This window comes from Malania oleifera, chromosome 11, assembly GCF_029873635.1.
Source record: "Malania oleifera isolate guangnan ecotype guangnan chromosome 11, ASM2987363v1, whole genome shotgun sequence".
Classification (NCBI taxonomy): Eukaryota; Viridiplantae; Streptophyta; class Magnoliopsida; order Santalales; family Ximeniaceae; genus Malania; species Malania oleifera.
Genome location: NC_080427.1, coordinates 35,272,226 through 35,283,821, shown reverse-complemented (window position 1 = coordinate 35,283,821; position 11,596 = coordinate 35,272,226). Strand labels below are relative to the sequence as shown.

The 11,596-nt window shown below is 32.0% G+C and overlaps 1 protein-coding gene across 1 annotated transcript; it reads right to left on the bottom strand.

Annotated features, from left to right (window-relative positions):
• Positions 1 to 390: 390 nt before the first annotated feature.
• On the bottom strand, positions 391 to 5,192 carry LOC131167310 (UDP-URONIC ACID TRANSPORTER 1). The gene is made up of 4 exons (XM_058126066.1): positions 4,625 to 5,192; positions 3,087 to 3,190; positions 1,901 to 2,129; positions 391 to 786 (listed from the first exon to the last, which is right to left on the bottom strand). Exons 1-4 carry the CDS (start codon positions 5,075 to 5,077, stop codon positions 640 to 642), a joined length of 933 nt encoding a protein of 310 aa, XP_057982049.1. The 5' UTR covers positions 5,078 to 5,192; the 3' UTR covers positions 391 to 639.
• Between the last annotated feature and the right edge of the window lie 6,404 nt (positions 5,193 to 11,596).

Here is an 11,596-nt window from a genome sequence, read left to right as displayed (position 1 = left end):
TGATGGATCCCATAGGCTGCAAAGGTAGTCACATAAACTGAATGATACATCTTTTTGCTCGACTTCAAAATTATGAAACTAATTGACCTACATTATCTTTACTGGTAATAGCTAGGACAGGACCTCCATTGATGCTTTTGCAGTAGCACTCCCTTAAGGTTTGCCGAGTCTTATTGCCTAACCATTAACCAAGGCCTTTAGCCCATAAGCAAGGGGGTAAAGGATGAAGTTGCAACTTAATTGCCCGAAGTTAATAGGGCAAGGATCAAAATTTTCAATCAGAGGCGTCAACAATACCCTCACTACCATCATTGTACATTATGATCAATTTATGGGAACATAAGTACATAATTTCAGTAACATTCTGAAGGTTGGTTGAGGAAAAATACAGACGAGAAAACACTAGTTTTATATTACTATTTTAAATAAATCATATCAGAATCTGATACAGAAGAATACAAGTTTGTTTACGTTACATAGAAAATACAACACGAGAATAAAGATCTCTCTCTGATCTCCCCACCTTCCCACAGCTACTCCAAAAGAGCAACCAAGAATCTAACTCATGTAATTATGCCTATCCATCAGAGACAAAATTTGTATATAAAAAATGGAAGTGAAAAAATATTGAGGATCATTTCATTTAAATCTTCGCTTTGCTTCTCCATATGCAGCCACTCCGAGAACAGTCATTGAGTAACCAGCAATCCCGACAAAGGTGACAGGATTTCGGAATATGAGGATTGAGATAACAACAGCAACGGCACCTTTTGCATTGCCCAACACCTGGTGACAATATAATTCGTAATAAAAAATAAAAATAAAAAAAGCTTCAAGAACAATGGAACCAATGCATTGAAAGATGTCAGGCTAGCATGATGTATTTGGCTCCTGTCGAACAGGACTCTGCTATACTTAATTTCTCCACTGGGGTCTTTCTGAAAGTGATGCTCAGATAGATTTCAAAAATTCTTGAAGATGAAAGCCTTTCACCAAACAAAAAATGCAATGAAAAATGATCTGATGTACATGCTAGAGGGTTTGTAAAACCAGAATGGAGCTTTGGAAGCAGAGGTCTAGTATGCAGTTCTTTGACACTTCATAAAATCCTATAGCCCATTTACAAATTCTGCTGTGACCCTCAGGATATTATTAAGAATTTTCTTAAATATGTTTCATATTATTTTGAATGTAATTGCATAGTGAGCCAAATGTTAATTCTCCAGCAAGTGAACTTGGAATGGAATTCTTACAAGAAAGCTCTGACTATCCCACACCATGTTAACCTACTTCACAGTTTAGATCCTTTAGAAATGCATGAAACTGGAAAAATAAAATTAAATAAAATAAATAAAAATTAAATAAAATTGTATGCATCTTCATAGCCTCATTGTGGAGTCTATATTCCACAATTGTCAACAGTCCTGAGCTGCAAGTCCATATATCATAAAAAGATGATTAAAAAAAAAAACTCAGTCTTCTATCACCTTCCCTATCACAAGAAGTTAAATCAATGGCATTCTTTTTCATTAAAAAAAAAAAAAGGAAACAAGAAAAGGTTTAGAATGCATCAAAAAATTATCCTAGATTTTTCAATCCTTCCATAAAAAAAAATGAAAATAATTCATCTTGTTGAAAGCGGAAACAACCACTGTAAAAAATGAGAGCAACAGATAATTACATTATCTCAAGACATCATAAGCCAGTGGGGAATGTACAAATTCACTTTGACAGATCAATATGGCTACATATCAGATAATCTCAGCCCACAATATTATAACTATTAGTATCATTAAAATGAATATAACATTTTTAGCAGATCCTACCAAGCATATGTAAGGCTTGGTAGTGTTTTCTTCTTTGCAGTATTATTATATGGAAAATGGACAAGGTATCAAACCTGGAGTGTGAGTGCACTCGTATGCTTAGTAACCAAGAAGTTGGACAAATTAGCTGAATATGCCATTGTTGAATTAACCAGAAGGAGTATCCACATGAATTTATGTTGACTTCCAAGTGTCAAAATAACATCTAACACGCTGGGCTCCATTATAAGTGCTGCAGGCAACAGAACTATAACCGCCACTGGGGACATGTACAATAACAAGTTCATGGAGTTCAATTTCTCCCTGTAACAGTTCAGATATTTAAGTTGTGGGATTATGCCAAATAGGCATCATATACTTCAGTAAGTAATTAATGCACCATGCGAAAGATGTTTTTTTTTGGGGGGAGAAAAATTAATGCTTATAGACAACCATTCCAACCCTGAATAACAAAAAGTTCTCAAATTGTGCAGCATCCCTTTTCAGCCAGGGTTTCATTCTCCTCTTTCTGGGCTAAGCAGCAATGGGCCAAGGACGCTTGTGGCCCTATTCCTTGTCAGGCAACTTTAGTACATTTTCTTTTATATATATATATATAAGCCAACTTGCATACATGTCAATATCCATAATAGATCCATATTTTAATTTTAGGCATTTTCTATATCAGATGCACTGTTTTTTTGCTAAATGCTAACTTTTAGGGTAGCTAGTTTTTGTTATTTTCCTTTTGCTATAGTTTCTCCTTAAGGAGATCTTGTCCTCTGTTTTTATACTTCCTGTGTCTTTGATGGGCATTTGTTCATAGAAAAACATGTAACAATTGGATAGCATTAAATTAGAACATAGCTTCCAGACAAGAAATATGATTTGGGCCATCATGCAGGCGATGGAACACATTACATTGGAACTTGCAACTAATGGAAATAAAAAGAAAATGATAAAAAAAAAATCCTGGAAACATAATTCTGCAACTAAAATTTAGGTAGTTTTATATAGAATTTAGTGATCTGGAGAAAGGCGCAATCAGTAAGGTTTCCCTAAAATTCTCCCCTTGGGAAAAGAATGTGAATTCTTTTTCCTTTCCACACGGACAGGGTCTATCGCATGAAATGAATCAAAGAAGAGCATAGTGTGTGATTAATTAAAAAATTGGCAGATGGCCTCACTTATGGCATAACTACATATGACAGTCATGGATAGGCAAACAGAAAAACAAATGCTAGATGATAGACTAAGAAGTGAAAACAGTAAAGCACTTACCCCTCAGAAGAAAGTAGGATACCCTGAAGAACAGATTTAAAGGCCCTTGCAGCAGTCGCACCGATGCACATAATAAATCCATACAGGTGAAAACTTGGTTCACCCTGTCACCAGCCAAAAAAATTTCATTAGTTAACTCAAAACTGAACAAAAGATACCAATGCAGCGAACGAACAGGTCGCAGGAAGGGATCAGAATCCAATATCAATTAGATAACTAAAGACGCTTGCAAGCCATAAAGAATGTGCATGTGTGGACACTGGTTCCTATGGTATCAACACAAATGAAAAGGACAGAAACCCTTTCACAGACGCCCTAAACCCCTTTAAGTGAGTAGGCTTTAAAAACTTGACTGTACGTTATCGAAATTTGTTTCTAAAACTTCAGAAACTGTTATCATACAATTAATCAGGAAAGCCCTTTCAAAATGCAGGCCATCAAATATTCATCCAAACATGAACCAATACAACGAAACCCAATAAAAGATCACCAGTTGGGCAGCAATAAAAAACAGGGATAGAGGAAATAATATTCTTGTTAAGTTATACATGTAAACTGAAGAGTTACGGACTGAATAACATCATCAACTGTCAAATGAAGTAACTTGACAAAGATGCATAGTAACGTCATCCCCCAAAAAATTTGGAAAGTTGGCAACACATTTGCTCATTTATCTGCCAGGGAGTTGATCAACAAAAGATGTGCTAAATTTAGTTGTATCTTTGCTTCTCTACAATGTTCATTACTTTTATGGAAGCTCTAGAATACCATCGACAGCACTTATCAGCATTAAACTCCAATTTTAACTTAGATCCTGTTCAAAATCATCTCCCAGAATTTGAACTCTTTCAAGAATTCTAGGCATTTTGATGAAAATCAAATTTGCAGAAACCTAGGAATGGCTGAAAGTAACAGCTAAACGTCAACTTCCATTTCATCAGAATTCAAAAGCTTGGTTGTAGTCCAGAATTTCTTACAACAAGGAAGTTGCAACAAGATGGGCCCACACATGCATGCGAGCGTGCATGTATGCACACGTGTGCGTGCCTGTGTGCAGTTATTTGGAGAAACAGATGTTTCATAACTCCCAGCAATTGCTAAACGGCAACCAGAAGAAGAAGAAGGGGAAAAAAAAAAAGAGCGAGGAAGAACAAAAAGAAAGAGAGAACAAAAATGGCAAATGGGATCACAAAAAACACGTTTCCTAGAGATGACAACAAACGTGATCAGATAAATGCATTCATTACCACAACATGACCCATCTAGAAGGATTTTACATCTGGAATGTCATTTACCAGATTGGCATTGCTTAATTAACCTTAACTCAGAGTGCAAAAGAAATATGGACTAAATTCCAAGAACAATTAGCAAACCAGAAACAATCTCACACAACCAATTAACTATACACAGAAAACCCATAAAAAATCAATACCCACAAATCAAAGCATTCATAAAAAAAATATTAAACAAAAAAAAAATGAAATTCAACAAAATTCATCACACTTAATCTTTGATCCTAAGAATAGAAATAAACATACCCCACTAGCAATCACAACCCCACCAACAACGGGCACAAGAGCAGCATACGTAACCCAAGCCTCCCTCTTGAAGGTCATCATGTACGCGAAGACGGCGGTGAAGAAGGGCGTGGTGGCGCCGACGGCCTGATTAAAGGACACCGGAAGAAACCTGAGAGAAATGTTGCCGCCGACGACAGACCCACAAAACACCACGCTCAGAGTGGCAATCTTGAGGAACTGGGCCCTAGATTTGACCCTCTGCAGAGGGACAACCTTGAGGAAAGCAATGGAGACGTAGCTGAGGATGGCGCAGGCGGACATATGGCACATTGTGAGGAAGATTGGGAAGCGGAAGCCATAATTGGAGAGCAAGAACTTGTTGAGGAGGAGGACGCCGATGTTGGAAGAGTACCAGAGGATGATAAGGGAGGAGATGAAGACGGCTTGCTTCTTGGACGAAGATGGCGACATTTTTTCCAGGGGTTTTGCTGAATTGGGTGCTCAGATTTGTGGGGGGAAGCTCTCATCGGAGCTCCCTAAGGGCAGATGTGATCTCTTTATTTTTTGTTATTTTTGGCCTTGTACTTTCTTATCCGTCAATTTTTTTTTCTTTTGGTAAGAAAAAAAATCACTTTTTCTTGGGTAATACAAAATTTTCCATAATCTACAATTAAACAAATAAAAATAATTATAAAAATAATTGATCCTCTTACATATCATATTTTGGTGATCATCCTATAAATTAGTTCGATTATTTAATACAAATGAAACTAAATATTTTTTAATAAATTATATGTTTAATATGAAAACTTCGATATTTTTAGATTATCATAAATAAATGCTCTACACAATTCAAAAAATTTTTAAGCAATTTTTTCCTTTTATTTTTGGTTTTAACATGATTGACCAAAAAAAAAAAATTTATTATTTATGTATATGTTCATATTATTATTAATAATTATTCGTCACAGATAAGACTGTGTGAATTTTATTTGTTTTATTTTAAAAAATATTTAAAAATTAAATAAAATATTAAAAAATATATATTTTATACGGAATACGACAATCATGATGCTATTATTATTTCGCGTGATATGGGTGATGCTTATTGTCCCTCTTTTATATATTTTTTTCTTTTTACATTTTGCTCGTAATAACTCGTGATGTTTCTTTCTGGTGAATAATGATAGGATTGAATATAAATAAAAAAACAAGTAAGACTAATATCGTATGACGGACATGTAAATACGAGGTGCATGAACATTCCAAGGGACAAATTAATTTTGTAAATTATCGGGCAAAAGAAAATACATATATATATATATATATATATATATTGTTTATTAATTTATTTGTGGTTTGGGAGAGGGATTCTGGTGGTTGAAGGACCACCATATATACGTGGTCTGCTCAAATTAGGGCCCTTGGTTGGGCTTGGGCATGACTTTCTCATCCTCAAACCACGGAAAGGGAATCCCACACGCTTGAAATGAAACATGTTTGGGAAGCAGGAATGTAGAATCCTAAGAAAATCCACTTGGAAGGAAAAAAAAGGTTTCCCAACTATCTGGGAATTGCACATTGGCTGTTTGTAGGCTTCAAGACAAAATTTTGAAATGAAATATTGGAAATTCCATTGGAGAGTGTTAGGAATGGGAAAATCCCAAAGTTAAAACTTGCATTGAATGAAAATATCCCACGATGTTATAAATTTTATGGATTATTTGAGGACAAAGGGAGAGATATTTTATTTTTTTTATTACATAGGAACTTCAATCATCAACAAACCCTTTGGACCTTCTGGTATGGTACCAAACATACGTATCAGAGTCCTCCGCCCTTAAGTCTCGCTAATCAGGGTAAAGTCTGGATGCAGACATGGCTTCTGTGCATTGGTTGGACCTTTAGCCAATCCAAACCCCATAACACATCTTCATTACCATCCACGGTCCCCGTTGGCTCACAGAGAACTCTCACCATCCACGGTCCCCATTGGCTTACAAAGCGAACTCTCATCATACATGGTCTCTGCTGGTTCACAGACTAAACTCTCACAATCCACCGATACCGCTGGCTCTATGAATATATCTACTTAGAATTAAATTCTCAATACTCCTTCTTACTTGCTGATATCTTTCTACCGCGCCATGCCGTTGGGGCAGGGAGAGATCTATTTATTCGTAACTTTCGGTATAAAGTTCTAAAATTTTAAAAAAAATTGTAAAATTACTTATTTTCTACTTTAGAAATAATAACATAATAATGACAGACATATATAATTAATTTTTTTTAAATATTAACTAATTAAAATTTAAAATTGTGAAAATATTCATGTTATTTGTGTTGACAACTAATATAGAAAAATTACTAAAATCTAAGTTGAAAGTGAGTCATATCCTCACTTTACTATAAAGACATTTAGTGTTTATGTTGCGTGGGAAAATATGGGGTGTTTATTATAAAAGAAAAAAAATTAAATCCTTTTAGTTGTTTTTAATCTAAGTTTAACATAATTATGTCATAATTTATATAAAAATTTCACAAATTTTCAAAATTTTAATTTTAACATTAACAAAATTTTCAAGCAAAGACTCGGACTAATCAATATATGAACTTCAAAATCCAAACGAATACAATTTAAACTTTAGAAAATGAAACAAAACTTAATAATCTCCAGAAACTATAGTATAATTTATTGTAATTATGGTGAACGCACGAGTTAAAATAAATCATTCTTATTTTTTTAGAAAAAAAATAAACAGATCAAAATTCTCAGTCCCATTAATAAAGCCTCTTATTTGTTTATTAATTTCAGTCAATTAATATAATTGACAGTAATGGGGCCATTAATGGGGTCTTAAATTGAGAAATAAATTAAATTGCATAAGTTTTTATTACAATAAATGCTTGAGCAAAAATCACTCATGGTTCAATGAAGTTCTCAACTCTGAGTCTTTTCCTGTTTTATTATTAAAAAGAAATAAAATATAAAATAATACTCTTATTGGGAAAAAATTTCTCAAATTGATGCTCACGTAATCTCGCAGCTTGATGCTGCGAGATTTAAAAGCCCAGCCAATGAAAAGCTGATGCGTGGCACGATTGCAGAGAAAATCTCGCAGCATGAAACTGCGAGATTTAAAGCCTCAGACCAATAGGGTGGTGACAGGTGGTACTGAACAAATCTTACAAGTTAGTCCTGCGAGATTTACGGCTATAATTATAATTTTCCTTTTTTATAAATTTAAATTTAAATAATAAACATTCCCTTTTAATAAATTTAATCATAACTTTCCCTTATAAATATAATTTAGAGTTAAATTTAAATTTAAACTTAAATTTAAATTTTTAAATTTAAAATATATAATTTTAACAACTTCCCTTATAAAATTTCCCTTATAAATTTAACAATTAAACAATTAAACACATTGTTAATTTTTTAAAAATATAATTGGAAAAAATAAATTTCTCAATAAGTTATAAAAATGCCTAGTAATTATAATGCTGCAAAATGTTTATTGGATGTAATATTTAAAATTAACAATGTATTTTATTTAAATTTAATTATAATTAAATTTAATTATAATTTAAAATATAAAATTTAAGTTTATAAATTTTATAAACTTAAATTTAAAATATAACAATTGTTTAATTGTTAAAATATAACTTTCCCTTATAAATTTAAAATTTAATTAAATTTAAATTTTTTAAAGTTATAATTTAAATTTAATTATAACTTTCCCTTTTTACAAATTTAAATAATAAATTTAAATTTGTCTTGCAAAATGTTTAATTGTTAATTTTAAATATTACATCCAATAAACATTTTGCAGTATTATAATTACTAGGCATTTTTATAACTTATTGAGAAATTTATTTTTCAATTATATTTTTAGAAAGTTTTGAAATAATACAAATTATTTTGTCATATATAATTAGTTGGCTCAAAGCATCAAAGCAGTCAATTCAAAATTTTTGTTCTGTCTCTAATCCACTTATTTAACTTTAATCATTATATTAATCATATATATATATATATATATTATTTACTAAATTAATGTCATTTTAAAACATCATTTTATTAAGGACAAATTTTGTTATTCCACATGCACTTAATAGTTAACTAACAAAATATTCATTCCGTCAATAAAATTAAATTATAAGAAATTTTTTAGTATTTTTTTGAAAATTCAGGAGTTAGAATCATATTTTGAAATTTTTTTTTGGATTTTATCCAAATTTTTATGACAAAATACTTATTTATAATCAATAATTTCTTTTATGTAAGAATTTTTTTAAAATTATATATTTCAAATTTAAATTTTACTTTATATTCCTTTTGGGTTTCCTGAAAATTATTTAATATTCAAGGGTGAGACACTTCTCAGTAAGGGAAAATAAACTAAATACAGTTGTGTGACAACATGAATATTTAGTCTTATAATACATATACAGTACATTTCATATGCTGAAAAACATTCATGATAACATATCTGAATAATCATAACTTTCATAATTTTTATTAATTTACACTGATTATGAAATGTCTGATATAACTGTTGATACTAAAATTTACCTAAGATATATAACTAACTGATATCCTGTATTACCTCCCATGACGGGTTGTGCAGCCCGAAGGCGGGACCCGACAATGGCTAGCTGACCACTACCGAGTCAAGAATGCCTGTAAGTACGATGGACCCACCATACCCTGATTCGGACTGTTAGGTGGACATCTACAACTCTGCACTAAAAACCACGTCGACTATCCATCTCCCACCCCCTCTACTTGTAGGAGGGGTTAGCACAAGTCTGAACATAAATATCTTATCTGTATAGCTATGGTACTGTGTTCCTGTAACTGAACTAAACTAACATTCAGACTCTGATAACATATAATATATGATAATATATTTGTCTACCGTAAAAAAAATTGATAGCATTTTCTATAATAACAAACATACATACCTATATACGGCCTTGCGCCGATTTCTTTCATATTTGCAGCCTTGCGCTAAACATCTCATAAATACGGCCTTACGCCGAAATCATACATAGATCATGGCCTTGCACCGGCTATCAATCACGACTTTGCTCCGAATATTTCATACATATTATTCTGAATAAATAATTCATTTATCATGTATTTCAAAAACCACAATGTACTACATTATTTCATAATTTCAAGACAGATTTGTGATTCTATCACAAAAAATTCACAAAGTTTTCAATTTTCTACAATAAATTTTTTTTTTTATAAAACAATTACCCATGAAGTGGCTTGAGCGTGGAAGAAAGGATTTTCAACGAATGAATGTTTTAGGATGCTAAGTCTTTCAAATCTTAAATTGAAGAAATTTGAAAACCTACGTTCCCTATTCACAACGACACTCTCTAATAAGAACATTGGAAAGAAAAAGATTTCTTTTATTTTACCTTTCTAAGAATAAAATAAAGTGCCGACTCTGTTTTTTAATAAAATAGGTAAATAAGATAACGAAGGAGGGTTATACTACTTACTTTGGATTATCACAAGTCACCATATGTTGACAACTAAAATGGATCTTCAAAACCTAATGTCTACAGTTTCAAGGGACTATGCAATGGAAGTAGTGGAGTTAGCCGAGGGCCACAAGGATGACCTAGCCCTTCCATGCGACTATGCACTTTATGTGCACATGCTCACTATGTGTAAGAATATATATGGAGTCTTTAATTGTTTGAAAAAAAAAATGATGTAAATTAAAAAAGTGAAAATAATTCATTGTTGTTTGTCTTTAAATTTCTTGAGTTGAGGCCTCTTTATTCCTTTTACAAGCTTTGTGCAATTGGGAGGGTACCGTTGAATTCAAAGATAAAAACAAAGTTAAGGAATATGATATACTCAATAGAAGGCCACATCTGAGCTATTATGAAAAAAAATTAGTTTTAGGTAAATTTTTTCTTACAAAGTTGAAATTTTTATCTCTTAAAATTTCTTAACGAATGTGGATATCATTGAATTTGGATCTAAATTTTTTTTTCATTATATCTTCACCTTTTCAAATTGATACATTCATTTCTTATGCTTCAAGTATATTTTGTAGCATAGATACATTTCTTTGACCTGCCAATTCATGACACAACTGACTTAATTGTTTCAGCTTTTTAGAAAATTAGGAATTGCAACTCAATAAAAAAAAAAAAGAGGAGATAGGGAGAAATTTCAATTTCTGCAGTCTATAATCCACAATTCCAAGTGAGAATTCAAAAAATTCATATTAAATAATCCCTTCGAGAGCCTAATTTCAAGGGTCTACTCCTTTGCAGGCTTCGGTTGAATACTTGCATTTTTTTGATTTGTTGTCGCATGTATGAGGAAATTATTAGTAAGCATTATGACAATATAATTAAGAGTTGAGTTGAGAAGATGTTGGTTAATTGAATTGTATATTTAGGGAAAGTAGCATAATACAAAGTTGAAGGGATTAATTTAATAAGCTTTTATTGTCTTGACCCTAACCATGTTACCATAAATAATTAATTTTCAGTTAAGGACAAGGGGTGAGAGGAGCCATGGATGGGATAAAATATTAGGTTGATCTAGGGCACCATTTGCTCATAGAATAACCTAATAATATAGCCACAACCCATCTATTAATCATACCAGCTAGTAAATGATTAAATTTCATTTAGAAAAAAACTAAGAAAAACCATCATACTTATTTTGCATAAATATAATGCTAATCCAAGTGTCACACCTCATCAATACTCACTTCATCTGTGGTATATATAATTGTTGTGGAATGACGCCCAAGGTTATGCGCATACATATAGAGCAAATACGAAAAATAAAGAAAATCAAAAGAGAGAAGAATAACAATGTAAATTCGTTGGTTAGAAATTTAAACTTTTATGAAAAGCTTACTACTTAATGTCTGTTCAAAACAAATCTACAATTATGCAAAAATTAAAAAATTAAGAAAAGTGGAAAGAGAAATGCCGCAATAT